General features: G+C 37.2%; 2 protein-coding genes across 7 annotated transcripts; both read left to right on the top strand.

The window, feature by feature from the left end:
- The first annotated feature begins 1363 nt into the window (after positions 1-1363).
- Positions 1364-6764, top strand: LOC113707222 (uncharacterized). Of its 5 annotated transcripts, none has more exons than XM_027229437.2 (14): positions 1364-1853; positions 2411-3196; positions 3290-3408; positions 3490-3607; positions 3702-3800; positions 3892-4191; positions 4273-4377; positions 4564-4635; positions 4834-4920; positions 5061-5132; positions 5224-5313; positions 5725-5832; positions 6359-6427; positions 6529-6764. In XM_027229437.2, exons 1-14 carry the CDS (start codon positions 1602-1604, stop codon positions 6601-6603), a joined length of 2352 nt encoding a protein of 783 aa, XP_027085238.1. In that variant the 5' UTR covers positions 1364-1601; the 3' UTR covers positions 6604-6764. The 5 variants fall into 5 exon arrangements, with proteins under 5 accessions (XP_027085238.1, XP_071919482.1, XP_027085241.1 ...); XM_027229436.2 differs by having other exon boundaries at positions 1365-1853; positions 4270-4377; XM_027229439.2 differs by having other exon boundaries at positions 1368-1853; positions 2411-3164; positions 3282-3408; positions 4270-4377.
- A 696-nt stretch (positions 6765-7460) lies between these two features.
- On the top strand, positions 7461-11953 carry LOC113707399 (tetraspanin-10-like). 2 transcript variants are annotated; one of them, XM_027229707.2, is made up of 11 exons: positions 7461-7894; positions 8354-8508; positions 8609-8663; positions 8771-8826; positions 10031-10078; positions 10340-10388; positions 10516-10599; positions 10679-10746; positions 10936-11061; positions 11178-11253; positions 11460-11953. In XM_027229707.2, exons 2-11 carry the CDS (start codon positions 8387-8389, stop codon positions 11523-11525), a joined length of 750 nt encoding a protein of 249 aa, XP_027085508.1. In that variant the 5' UTR covers positions 7461-7894; positions 8354-8386; the 3' UTR covers positions 11526-11953. The 2 variants fall into 2 exon arrangements, with proteins under 2 accessions (XP_027085508.1, XP_027085507.1); XM_027229706.2 differs by having other exon boundaries at positions 7464-7894; positions 8396-8508.
- The last annotated feature ends 3042 nt before the right edge of the window (positions 11954-14995 follow it).

Raw genomic sequence — 14995 nt, 5'->3', positions numbered from 1 at the left:
ATTTTGAAGTCGGAAAGTGCGATGTTCGGCCCCAAGAGGTCGGCACGTTGTGCCTTAACTTGAATGAGTTTGTTTGACCCAGGAGGTCGGCAAGGCTCAAATCTTTAAAAGTCGGGGGCTTAAACCATGCCAGTGTTAATTTGATGCTCGGTCCCATGAGGTCGGCACGCATTGATCAAGTTTGTCGAAACTTGGGAGTTTGACGCTCGACCCAGGAGATCGGCGCGGTTTTCTCAGTGACAGTACTGTACCAGAGGTGACCGGGGCAGAGCAGTGCGCGACGCTGGTCTCCCACGTGACAGAGTATAGATTAGGTCTGCCTGGAAGCCTTACCTAATCTAGGGGGCTAGTGCAGAGGCCCCGTACTGGGCCTAGACACGTGGCAGCTCAGGTATAGCCGAGCTGGGTTCCGGCCCCAGGCTCTTGGCGACCGCCCTGGGCCGCACCCCCGCTAGGGCTCCAGGGGGATCAGGAGACCGTCCCGCAGAGGTCGGAATCCCGCTCGGCGCGGGATTGAGATTATATCAGGAAGGTCTCGGAACGTACGGAGGTCGGACTCTGGCCCAGGTATAAATAGGGCTACACACCCATTGCCCAAGGTACGCTCGCTATAGGCAAATTATCCTCGGTTGTTACTACTTCCCGTGAATCCTACTCACCGGAAAACTAACTTGACCGTCGGAGTGCCCTCGGGGACCACCCTCGGGCCCCCTCAGTTAGCTCATCCTTTCTGTCTTGCAGGCTTGGAGTCAGCTCTCCCATCAGCAACCCGAGCTGATCAAGTCAGCTCTCCTAGGGGAAGTTCCGTGCTTCTTCATACCCTAATGAAGAAACTTTAACCGATTCTTCCTCTTGACGAAGCTATAAATCTAAAGAATTAGAAGAAGTATTGTGAAGGACACACTCAAACTATTTGTAATTTAAAAATAATTAAAATGAATTAATTTCATATCAAATTTATTTTTTATTTAAATCAAGTTGATAGTTTTTTATTAAAGGACTTTGGTTTATAATATTACAGTAATTTGATAGTTAGATTAGGGTGATTATGACGTTTGAGTAATTATAATGGTAAAATGTGATTAGGTGATAAAGGTAATAATTAATTTTTTGTAAGGAAAAAGTTAAAAGTTCAAAAAATCACAAAAATTATTTACACCAAATGCCACACCTCTAACTTTATATGTTGTATAGATATAGATATTTATCCAACACGGTGGCCTTGCAAACCTTTAAATCCCTGCCAGGCTAATTAGGAACCCAAAAAAAAAAAAGTTTATAGAAAAGGGCAAAAAGAAAAGAAAAGGAAAAAAAAAAGAAGGAAAAGGCCACAGTGATGGGTAGACGGACCGGACCATTAAATTTCTCAGGGTGACTGAGCACCACAAAGGATAAAACGGCCTTTCTTCCTGCGTTCTACTGCTTTGTGCTAATCTGCCACCATCACTCCAATTTGGCAAAGCTCCGTCTTTTATCCAAAGCATACAAGTTTGCAAACTACAACAGATTTAATAATGATTTGCAGAGCCTAAGCGAGACCCATTAATCTTTTAAAGCTTGTGAATCTTATCTCTGATGAGTTTTGCTCTAATTCCACAAGAATGGACTCCATTCCTCTTTACTCCACAACTGCCACTATTTCGGGTGCAACTGTCAACTCTATTACTGCTCAATTCTGCTGGCCTTCCTCTTTGCACCCTAGAAAATCCAGAAATGTTTTCTTTGAGAAAAAACCCAGAAAAGTTTCAGTCTTGGCAGCTAAAGATGAGCCCCCTAAGCTTGACCCTCTGGACCAAATGGAACTCAAGTTCGGCAGAATGCTTGGTGAAGACCCCAAATTAACATTGGCCAAGGTCTCTTTTACACTCTTTTACACGGATATCATACACTTATCCTGATTGCATTCTGCGCTTTTGCTATAATCATATCTGAAGATGGAATTTTGCCACTTCTGTTGTGGAATAAGTTCCTAGTACTCATGAACTTGTTCCTGTGCTTTTCTACTTTTTATGCGTTAATTTGGACTGCTCGTTTGGTAGTTGGCAAGTATAGTCAACAGGGTATAACAAAAAAGTAAAAGTATTGTAGATATGATTGGAACTTTATCCTCATGATCATGAGAATCTGTGATCCAGGGAAAAGATTAATCCAAGTTTGCCCCTTTAGATAGTATAGTAATTTGTTTTAAGTTATTTACCCCTTTTTTGCTGTCACAATTGCAGCAAACTTATCCATACTGATATTTGTTTTCTGCTCGAGGTTATATGCCATTTAGTATTAAATTTTTTGTTGGGACTGCTTTGATACATTGGAAGGTTCTGTCAATGTGTTTTCAGCTTGCTGCTCTAGTGTTTAGTATCTGTTTCCCAAGTCTTTCTAGAGTGTAATTGAAGTTCCGTACCTTATCCAGATAATGGCTCGGAAGTCTAATCCAGATGCGACTCATCTAGAAATTGAAAAGACATTCGAGAAGAAGAAGAGAAAATCATCAGATAGTAAAATTGAGGAGGTTCCATTTGACGTGGACGAGGAAAAAAGGTCAGTCAGTTCAGTGGGTGGATTAAATTTGGTTCGTCCTGTAACCAGAAAAGGAGTAAAGGTTGAGGCTGACAAGAAACCATCTGAGGGACAGGATAAGAAACCAACTCAACCAGTGGCAAATGTTGTTGAAAATAGTCATTGCAGCGTTCCCAATGTGCTATTACGAAAACCATCCATATATGACGATGTCGACAGTGAAATATCATCAAGGTTAAGCATTAGGCCAAACTTATCACTAAGGATGGGGAAGGAACCACAGAAGGAAAGATTTAGTGATATTACATTGCTGAAGAAGCCTGAACCGCTGAAAATGGTCCCAGATCTTGAGGGAGAAAATGGTCATTCAGGTGGTTCCAAAGCTGAAGATGGTCGTGAAACTGGTAATAGTAATTTGGATCCTGCACTTTTGAGAATGCCAGAGCAGTTGGAAACCAATTTTATCAGTGATCGAGCTGATGAATCTTCAGGAGGTTATGCCAATAGGTCAAATGATGTCAATTCCATAACTGATGGTAATTTAAACAACACCAACTCATATGCTGAAATTGCTGCGAAAGGCAATCTCAATCAAGCTCTAGAATCCAGGGTGACAAATTCTTTTGAAGAGAACGAGTCTGCAACAGGTAATCCAAGCACGTTGGTCAGAGTTCCACAGGTTCTGCATCGCAAATTAAAAGAGTAAAAAATAGTTATTGAATTTGGTGCTTCATCTTTTACTAATTTACTTTATTCTTTTCAAGGATTACAGCCAAGTGACTTATGGTCTTCTGGGAAAAGTTCTGATTCTAGTGAACCTTCTGCAACAAAATTAGCAGAATCTGACCCTGGGTTTTCTCTTGATGCTTCACTTCTTGGTAAACCAAAAAGGTACAGTTAGAGAATATTGTTAGTTGCAAATTTGTTCATTGAGTGACGCTTCTGCAATTTTAACAATCTGTTATCCTCTAGAATGGACACCTCTGTAGTGACAACATCTAAAATTAGTAAAGAGGAAGTGATGCCTGTGAATCCCGAAAGCAATGGCAATGCTTTAGATCTCGAGAACTTCCTTTCATCACCCATAAAGGTTGGACAATTTTTTTTCCCTTTTTCTGCTGCATTGGTTCTCTATCACAAACTTGTAGATTTGGATAGTATCTGAGTGTAAGATATACATGTAGGAGCGTGAAGAGAATGACTGGACAAAGGCTGAAGGTCTGGTCAATTTGGGAGGAAGGGTAGAGGTGGAAATCATTAGCTCTAGCACCAGAGGATTTACTGTAAGAACATAATTATGTTGGTCCAACTAGTTAACACATCATTTTGCAAATCTATTTGTATTTATATTTTTAGTTTATCCTGTTTTTGCAGGTATCTTTTGGTACCCTAATAGGATTTCTGCCTTATCGGAATCTTGCTGCCAAGTGGAAGTTCTTGGCTTTTGAGTCTTGGTTGAGAAGGAGAGGTTTAGATCCTTCCAAGTATAAGCAACACTTAGGTGTCATTGGAAGTTTTGAAACTGCTAGTGTGACTCCTTCTTCTGAGTCACAGTTAGACATAGATATAGATGACAAATTGTACAGTGAGATCTCTCCAGATACAAAGCTTGAAGATCTTTTAAGAATTTATGACCAACAAAAATCCAAATTTTTATCGTCCTTTGTTGGTCAGGTATCGATGATAACAAATTTCCAGTGTAGCTTGTTCATTTGGTAATTAGACTAACAACTTGAATTTCTTTCTTTACAGAAGATCAAAGTGACTGTGGTCTTGGCTGACAGAAAATCTAGGCGGCTAATATTTTCTACTAAGCCAAAGGAGAAGGAGGAATTGATCGAGAAAAAGAGGAATCTCATGGTAATGTTTGGTTTAAGTACATAAAATGAATGCTTTTTTCTTAGGTCTTGAATTTCATTTTTGCATGGATTCCAATATCCTTGGGTTAATTGGAAGCATCATAATCGGTGATTATTCTTTGAGCTTGTTCTTCTTCTAGATATAATTTCATCATTTTTGAGCTTCTAATTGTATCTTTGTTTGCAGGCTAGATTGAGTGTTGGGGACGTCGTTAAGTGCTGCATTAAGAAGATTACATATTTTGGCATCTTTGTTGAGGTATATATGATGTTTCACTGTGGGTCCTATGTATGCTTTGTGGTATCATGTTTAATTACCAAAGTTTTATATTTGTGATAAACTGACCGTGAATCTAGAAAAACCTTGTGAATAAATAAATTCATTGTTGTATACCTGCAACCAATTGGAACTTTCCAGAACAGGACAGGATTTCACTTATGAATTACCTGAATGTAGGTTGACGAAGTGCCTGCCCTGATTCACCAGACAGAAGTATCATGGGATGCCACTTTGGACCCAGCATCATATTTTAAGATTGGCCAGGTATCTATCTTTGACTGAAGTAAACACTACCACAAGTAATAGATGCCACAGATATTTTTATAGTGCTGTGTGCACTCGGAATTCACACGCTTTGGCATGTGTAAATTGCTGTCATACTTTTGGGATCATTTTTGGGTCAGATTATGGAAGCAAAAGTTCACCAGTTGGACTTTTCCCTGGAACGCATTTTCCTATCACTGAAGGAAATAACGGTAAATGATGTTAGGTTTGTCTTTGAGTCTAGAAGTCCTTTTTTTTTCATGAAGCTAATAGTTATTTTGATGTCTTTCGTCTCTCTGGCAGCCTGATCCACTGATAGAAGCCTTGGAGGCTGTTGTTGGTGGTCATGATTCTTTGGATGGCAAACTTGAAGCTGCTCAGGCAGATTCAGAGGTTTTTCCTTTACCATTTTGAGTAGGAGTAGGCTAAGCCTTTTCTTCAATGTTGAACTCACAAATGGTTATATCCTAATAATATTTTTTTTTAATTCCAAATGAAGTATGAAATTTGCAAAAACATGTTACAACAACCTTAAGAAGGTAGGAAAGTTAGAGAATTCACTGAGTTTGGGGAGAGTTTGGATATTAGATTCAGATAGTTACTGTAACACTCCGTAATTTTATATGCTTTGACCAAAATCAGTTGACACTTTGTTTGAATGTTGTACATAGGAGAAAATGAATATTTCAGGTTTCTTGGTCCAAAATTTGTAAGAACCTTGGGTTTTTCTTTTCTGATAAATTTATGCATGTCTATGTGGTATCAATACAGTAATTGTTAACGTCCAAAATATCGTTTGGACAGTGGGCAGAGGTGGAGTCTCTTATTAAAGAGTTGCAGCAGGGTGAGGGTGTTCAATCTGTGTCCAAGGGGCGTTACTTCTTGAGTCCTGGCTTGGCTCCAACTTTTCAGGTGCATGGAAGTTTTTAGTAATTGTGACCTGGTTTTTATGGAGAAAAAATGTCTTGTTCGGCTGAACTGCTCATTGATTGTAATTTCTGATGAAGTTATTTACGGATGTTTATGCTTCATATATGTCTTGGGGGAAATTTTATGTCATATTTGGAGTTTTATAACATAGTTATGCTAACTCACCGTTATACTTATCATAATTGCTTAAGAGGAAAACTTCTATGCCAACACTTGGTGCTCTGGATGAATTACATTCTCCAGATTCCTTGTGACCATTTTAGTTTACATTGCTTAAGTGACATAAGTTCTTCTCCCTCTCAAGTCGTAATTTCCCAAGATCTTCTAAAGGATAATCAAATCTTATTCTTCTACATTTCTGAGGTATAATACTGGTTACATTTCTCCTGTTCAGATGCTAACAAGTCATTGTTGCCCTAACCAATGTACTTCTATTCTATTACGTAGCATTAGTTTCCTTTTCCTCGGGATGATATTTGGTTCTTAGCGGTGACATTGAGACTGACAGGTTTACATGGCATCAACGTTTGAGAACCAATATAAGCTGCTTGCTCGATCAGGAAACAGGGCACAGGAGGTGAGTATTTGCAAGTACCTTATGCTACTTGTAAACTCTCTCTCTCTTTTCCTAAACCTGATGGCTGGTTAACCACAAACACAATCCATCCATTTTGGCAGGTGATAGTTGAGACGTCCTTGGGGAAAGAAGAGATGAAATCGATCATTCTGACCTGCACAAACAGAGTCCAGTGACAAATTTTCGGCCCTAAGAGTTCCTTCTATTGAGCTTGTCCTCATAGGCGCAATTTTTCCATGTCTCTGCTGCCTGTTTCGGCAGTTTTAGTTCTAACACAAGCTGTAATTAGTATCAGTAACATCATTAGAAAATGCAATAATATCTATTCTTCGTAGCAGCATTACATCTCCAATTATGTATTGTTGGATTGCCAAATTTTCCTCAAAAATTTTTACGTTTTCATAATATATTTTTTTTATAAAAACTTCAAAAAATAGCAATCTAATCAGACCCTCCAAGTATTTACATAGAAATTGGCCATAGCAGCTGGACTGAAGTTGATTAAGCGGCAATTTTTATTCGTTTGATTTCCCTTGTGGGGTTGATTTTGTCCTCACGACAAAAGTAAAGGACCATCCGGGAATGTCATTTTTAAGACAAGACTTGCATCATACAGGAAAAAGGCTTAGACGTGGCTTCCCTGCAATGGTTTTGCTAATAGTCTGATGGAGAAAAGAGACTGATAACTTCTTGCATTTAATTCCCCATAATTCTGTAGATTAGAAATAGCGTCGCAAATTGCCACGAATAGATGACTCTTGAAACTGAAAGGGAAACATCAATAAATATACAGCCAAGAAATACAAGCCACCCGTATGAGCAGTAGAGCACCAATTATTAATGGTGATACAATATCAGCGGTACTTGATTTGATTGCCCCAACGGATACTTGTATTCAAATGACAAATCGGTAATGCAGTTGTTAGATGGTTTTTTTGGACTCTTGTCGATTTGACCACAGTCAAGGACTCAAGCCGTGCACAAATTTGAGCAGTACGTAATCGGAAATTGGAAGGGTCCCAATCCAAGCTCCTAAGCTTGTACACGACTGCTTGCTTTCCGTTATCCTAACAATGTCCAGTCGTGTCAGATGGGACTCCAAATAATGAACAAAAGCCATGTGGGAATTTATCTGTTGACGTCCAAATTACCCTATCATCGGACCTTTACGCCCAAACTTGCCGTTCTTTCGTCGACATTATCCCAAGAAAATCCTTGTCCTTTTATCTTGCCTTAGCGTTTTTTCTTGCAGTGTAAGTGCCATTTCTCATAAGTTTCCATCTTCAAATCCCAGCCAGCTGCAGCTCTGACATAAAAGTCATAAAACTTTTAAAGATTACTCTCAACAACTCCCCCTCTTGTGGCATTTGAAGCTTCTCAGGAGACAAGCAAGCTTGGGGTTGTATTGTTAAGATGAATACCGCAACTAGTACCTTTGTCGTTAGATGGATCAACTTTCTCACTATGGTACATACCTTTTTTTTCCCACAAACCAAGTTGATATTTTTGTCTATTCTTTCTGTTTTTGATGTTACTCTTCTAAATGTGTTTAGACGTTTTGTTTATGGAACATGGGTTTTGTTTCACTTGTCGGATTTGTTGACTAATTTTGCTCTTATCTATTTGAAAAATTGGGGTTCTTTTGTTTCAATATGTTTGAATAAGCTCCCTTTGAATATTTACACTGGAAACCCTGAAAAAGGTTCGTTCTTGTCCTGACATCTGAAACAGTAAGATTTTTTGCTAATTAGTACTTCAGCGGTTAATAATTATTAGAAGAAAATGCCCTGCGTTGATATTAATCGGTGGTTAGTTCATTTTTCCTTTTTTTTTTTGTTGGTGTATTCTATGTACTATGAAGGTTAAAAAAAAGTTCGAAAATTGAATAAGGTAGTACATTTTGTATTTATTTTTTTGATTTTTTAGGTGGTAAAAGAGTTATGTTAACCGTATAGCTTCATGGAGCAGCTATTAGCTGTTTCTGTAATAGGATTTGGTGTGTGGATGAGCACTCACCATGACAGCTGCCGAAAGTCCCTTACCCTCCCTGTTATAGGCCTTGGTGCAATAATTCTTGTAATGTAAGCTTATTCACTTTGAAATTCTTTACATAATTTCTGTGCTGTTTCTTTGGGAATTATTTTTCTTATTGGTACAAACCTGGGTTTCTAATGCTTTCAGATCAATAATTGGATTTTTGGGGGCGCTGAAGAACAACTCAATCTTATTGTGGATTGTATCCTGTTGAGCAGCAATTCTCATACGCGTTCAATTATGTTTTTTTGTCCTTTCTACGCTTAAACTTATGCAGTTTATGTGGTTACCTTGACATTTACCTGATAGTATCTGATCTTGCTTTGCCTCATTTTGGTGGGAATATTGGTCTTTACAGTCTTTGCGTAAGTACTAAAACTAAGTTCTGTTCTTTACATCATTTTGAATAGATGCTTCTTAATGTAAAATGAAGTGATTTATGATTTAGAAGATGTTGTGATGCTGCTTGACCTTTATGTCTAGTAAAATCTTCTGTATCTGCTGCCATTTGTTGGTATTTTTGCGGAAGGGGTTCTGCGTTAGGCTGGAAATTTCCCATCTGTAACAGATTCCTTAGTTCGGAAAATATACTTGGCAGTGCTAGTGTGAGCCTCGGAAGTGGTGTATTGAAGGATAGTAGTAGTGATTTTACAGTTTTGGCATAGCTGAAGAGGTCAAGTTATTGCTGTTTGTATCCTTAATAGGATAGAATGGTGTTAGCATGAGTGTGCATGGTGCTCGTTTGGATTCCTAGTCTGATCTAATTCATGATGAAGAATGGAATTTGATCCTGCTTAAACTGACCTTTGGCTGAGGCTGTAATTAAGTTCACTCAAACATCTGATTGGACTATGTTTCCACTTGTTGTAAGATTTTTTTTTTCCACACATCATCTATATCTTGATTCGCCTCTCATCAAATTTGGATTAGAGAATGATAGATAGTGTGTGGTGCATTCTCGAAAGACTACCTAATATTCAAACTTCAACTTATGGTAACTGGGAAGATAGAGGGAAATTATGTTTTGAGTTGGATCTGTCAGCATGCATTGGTAAAACCTTATTTCATTTTTAGAGTGAACGAGGTGTCAATCTTTGCCATTCCTGAGAATGCCTTTTGCTATATGCCCGCTGAAGCAATTAGTACAACCAAAAATGATCATGAGTTTAATTCAGCGTAGGGTGGTTTTGTATCCTGTAAATGGGGAGGGTGAGAAATCATACCATAGACATAAAAGGTATGTATCAATTATCGACAGTGCGCAGTGTGGAGTTGAAGTCAAGAAAGGAGAACAATCTAAACCCGTAACTTTTTTTTTTTTGTTTTTTGGTGATTGATCGAGAGCATATCTGTTGATTCATTCAACAGAAGCCCGATAAGTGGTGGTTTGCCTTGATTTTTCCTTTGTTAAGAATCAAATTTTTTAACCCCTCCTGGTGAATTGCGACAATACGTTCTACACAGTGGACATAGTTTGTTCTTAGTTTGTTAGACTTACATGCTAGTACTGATAAAGATATATGATACACAACTTAAATGCGCTGTCTTTGTTTGTGCTGCTTTTGGTAGGTTCATTGTGACAAATAGTGGATCTGGTCATCAAGTGTCTGGTTTGAGGTGAGATTACCTGTCATTCATCTATTTTTGTGCTTATTAGTCTTCACGTTTTATTGTATGATATTGTTGTTTCCCCCTCTCTCAACCCCCCCCCCCCTCCCCCAACTAAAACGCCCATCCACAACTCCGTAGAGGCTTCTTAGGCAGAACATTACTCGAGGGAGGAATGTTTTAGGTGACATTGCAATAACCTCTTGCCACATTCTTAAATCTCTCTTTGTACTGGTATCAACTGAAGCAGTAATCTTTCCATTTCATCAGGTACAAGGAATATCAACTTCAAGATTGCAGTTCCTGGTTTTTGAAACAGGCTAGTGCGCTTTTAGTATTTCATAGATTTAAAAGATGGAAATGGAAAGCTTTATCTTGTAATGAGAAGTACAAAGGAGAAGTTTGATCTCTTTCATCTCTAATCTTTATTGGATCTGATACTTCAGCTCAATAATACACACAACTGGGAACGCTTGAAGAGTTGTCTTGTGAAATCTGATGACTGCAATAACTTGGCAAGAGAATACAAGGTGTACACTCAGAAGCCACAGTTCTGATTTTTTTTTTTTTTTCCGGAATCTTACTCATGCTTTAGCTTGTGTGCTTCAGACTTTGAAACAATACAAATCAGCGAGACTCACTCCAATAGAAGCTGGTTGCTGTCGTCCACCATCTGAGTATGTGCTTAACATAACATTTCCGTATATAATATCTCTTCAGTGTAGTTCCTCTAAATTGCAGTACTCTTACAACTTATGTACAGCTTTGGAGTATCGGACTGCTATTGTTGGCCATGGATTTATTGCAGAATGTGATTTTCTGTGTTCAGCAATTCCATGATGACATTCCGTATTTATTACTTATAGGTGTGGATATCCTGCCGTAAATGCTTCATACTATGACTTGAGCTTTCGACCAATCAGTTCAAACAAGGACTGCGAACTTTACAAAAACTCAAGGGGCGTCAAATGCTACAATTGTGATTCTTGCAAGTAAGGCTGTATTTGCACGTCACTTTGCTTATTAACAGTCTTAGTATTTCCTTTCCGACTCTGCTGCATCGCAGTTCATTTAGAAGTCTTGAGTATTTCCTTTCAAAATGTTTCAGAGCCGGAGTTGCACAATACATGAAGATAGAATGGAGGGCAGTTGCTATCTTTAATGTATTTCTTTTCGTTGTCTTGGTAAGACCAAAGCTCTCATCTGTGTTGCTGCAGTTCAGAAATTGAGTTTTAGTGGGTCATTAAAATTTTCCATTGGGCCCTTCTTATCAATCTTCTAAGATGAAGAACTCGTGGCAGAATTCCTCATTCTCCAATACTCCTAATGGAGTGTGATTTTTTCTGTAACTGTAGCATAATTCTGATTCTTTGTGTTTTGTTGTCGCCAGTCAATAATCTACTTGGTAGGATGCTGTGCAAGACGAAATGCTGCAAAGAGTCCTGAGAAAGTGTGAAAGAAATGCTCCAAACGTCGCGAGCGTGGAACTGCCATTCCCAGCTGCAAATTGTCGTCGAGAAGGAAATCATCTATTCATGCCTTCAATTCACAATCCCTTGCTTGTAAATGAGAGGGTCCTAGACGAACAGTGAGACAGCAGGAACATATACAGAATGCTGACTTTGAAGCTTAGGGGTGAAGATAATGGAAGAAACATTCACCAATTTGTAAAGTTGCTTTCTCAGATTACAAGATGGTTTTTTATGGGACTGACTTTTGATGCTTCGCGTGTCCAGTATCATCCCCTTGACATGTTTTTTAAGTTTGCACTCTGGAATCGCCAATACCAATATGAGCTGCTATTTGTAAATAGGCACAGGCCTTATCCATTGGTATAATAGCTGCTATTTGTAATTTTTATTCAAGTTCATCACATTCCACAAACCACCGTCTAATCTAATATGATTGTGTGTAATTAATTTCTAAGGCCATAAAGATGTATATATTCTAGCCAGGTACAAAAATTTCTTGCCTTGTCAGGGCATTGACAGAGATGAATGGGTTTAACTAGAATAATATAGGCATGTATTTGCAAGAATGGGACGATTAAGAGTTCATAGTCTTGTTAAGGAACAAAAAAAAAATGTTGTTGCAAAAATCTCTTGTCTTCGTCAGGCATTGGCAAATTAAGACGACTGTGAGTTCGTAAATGCTACGCTAGAGCTGAGCCTGAGCCCATTCTTTTTTTTCTTTTTTTTTTTTAAAGAATAAAAATTAAATAGATTTATGAGGGAGAATAATTTTTTTTTTATGAGGGAGAATAATCTTTTCCTTTCATCTTTTCTGACCCAGCAAGGATTCAAGCCATTTACACCATAACTCAAAGCATATTGATCAGAATAGATTATACTCAACTAATCAAAAAGCCATTCTAATGGCATCTTCAAAATTGATTATATTTGGAAATAAAAGATAAAAAAAAAGACATATGAATTCTTCATCATCGTCAATCGAGAAACGGGGAATGAGAATAATCCCCAATCACTTTATCATCTTTCAACACATTTGAATAAATAGGCAAACTATCATTAATGGGTTCCTATAGAAGGCGTATTTTTTAGGACATAGAACTCCTGCAGAAAATAACTATGGTAACATTTAATTACTGCATATCAATTATTCATAATCTCAAAGTAGTGAATGCCTTCGTACAGAGCATGCAACGTAGAAGATCATTTACGTGCATGCATGGATAGCACTCTGCAGTCGTGCCTGCAGATGCACAAGACTCTTTGCAATTCCGGGGGCTTTTTTGCAGACTGCCTGGGGATGAAGGTTACCGAAGTAGCTGGTGCACAATGTGCGACAACACAGATCCAGCATCGCATGTTGAGTTCCAAATACCTACACCTTCTGTGCATCTTTTAGGCGGGATGATTGGGGTTGATCCTTGACCCATCACCATGTAGTTATTGCCACCTTGCATGCAGTAACTAATAACATCATCAGTATTTATCACCACATGAAATTATTATGGTACAAAAAATGCATGTAAGCCAGCTTTTCAATGATGCATATACTATCAGTATTAGACAAGAAAAAATGGGCATGGAAAAAAAAATCTAAAAAATTAAGCTCGAAATATTTAATCATCACTAGGCCCAAAACCATCCTTTCTAAAGAGTTCTTCCATTTTTTGCAAAAAAAAAAAAAAAATGGGGAGAATTTGTTTTCTAAAGAGTACTTCCATTGTTCTAATTAATATTCACTTCAATTACTTGTTTAGTTAATTTTTCTAAAAAAAATTCCTGTATTTAATCGAAATATCAAAATTCAATATAGCTATTATTTCAGTTAAATTATTTTTTAAAATACATTAGCATCCTAGATTCAACTGAACAAAAAATCATGCCTCTTCATTAAATTGTTACTCTGTGTGAATCCGCCCCTGATCCCTTTACCTTTTCATTTTCAAGAAAAATGGTTTCACGTTTGTATTCAATGAGACGATGACATCACATTATTAAACTAATTAAAGGATAGATTCTACCTTTTCATATCTTACAATTTTAAACTAATTAAATCATAGATTCTATTTCTTTTTTGAATGAAAGGATATAAGGGCAAAATTGTCAAATTAAACTTATTAAGCATTCATCTATAAATATTTATCAAATAGTATAAATAGGTTTAGCATTAAAATTCAGACATTCATATATTTTTTCAGTGCTTAAAATTCAGCAAATTAATTGTTTCAGTATTCAGATTTTAGAATTCAGAGTTCAGAGTTCAGATTCAATTTTATCAAATGGAACCTAAGTGCATAACTTCTTAAATTACAATTTTTTTTAAGCAATAAACTTATAGTGAGAGGTTAGCCAGACCCAAATTTTGACACATTGATCATAACACAAGCGAATATTTACCGGAAAGGAAGTTCCTGCAAGCAAGTTCTTACAGGCTAACTACAGGATTACCAGTATACCCAAGTTCCATGCATCGAGCAGCTGAAGAAGACAACTTTCTTGGATACAACCATAACTTTCCTTAATACTACTGATGAAGTGCCACTGTTTGCTCTTCTATTGCACAAGAGCCTTTCCCATGCTGGATGGACTTTACTAAGTTTTTTTTTTTTTCTTAAATTACAATTGGGCTGTCTAATGGGTCTCTACAGGGCATTCGTTAAAATATATTTCAGGTGTTAAAATATATTTAAGTATAAAATTTGCTAATTACGTCAAGAGTTTATCTAAACTGCAGATTTGCTAAACTTGTTAAAAGAGATTTCAAATAAAATAAATAAATCAATTTATAAAGACAATATTGAAGTAACAAAGATGACAAATGGTAATTGAGTCAATTTCACTAATGAAAACGTCATAGTGGAGTTTTAATTTTATTGTAGTCATTTTTTCTAAGATTAAAAGAAAAGCATCATGTTAGTAGAAAAAAGACCCACACCTCTCCATACTAAATCCACTTTCTATACGTTCATTAGACAACAATAGCCTTACCTTTTAAGTTTTAAATTTATTTGATGCTTTATATAGTTATAAGAAGCATGTTATTATTTTACAAGAAACACATATTTACAGAGAGTATCTTCAAGTATGTTTACAAGTGCATAAGAATATTAATTATAATTTAAAATTCAATTTTGCAATAAAAAAATTTATGTTACCAATAATAATGATGTAAATAGCAATAATAATATCTAATACTCCAGTATAGGCCTCTCCCAAAAACAAACAAAGATGACAGAAATTTTACATCAACCAATCAAAAGATGATTGATTAGAAGAAACTAGGGATGGCAACAGGGGCGGGTGCCCGCGGGCAACCGCTCTGCGGGGGACTCTCGGGGCCGGGGGGGGTATACCCGCCCCGCCACCCGCAAAAAAAAAAAAATTATATATATAAATATATATAGATATAAATATATATAATATGTAATTTAATTAGTTATACATTTATGACAATGAT

This window comes from Coffea arabica, chromosome 8c, assembly GCF_036785885.1.
Source record: "Coffea arabica cultivar ET-39 chromosome 8c, Coffea Arabica ET-39 HiFi, whole genome shotgun sequence".
In the NCBI taxonomy this organism is placed as follows: domain Eukaryota; kingdom Viridiplantae; phylum Streptophyta; class Magnoliopsida; order Gentianales; family Rubiaceae; genus Coffea; species Coffea arabica.
This window is presented reverse-complemented; position numbering and strand designations above follow the sequence as displayed.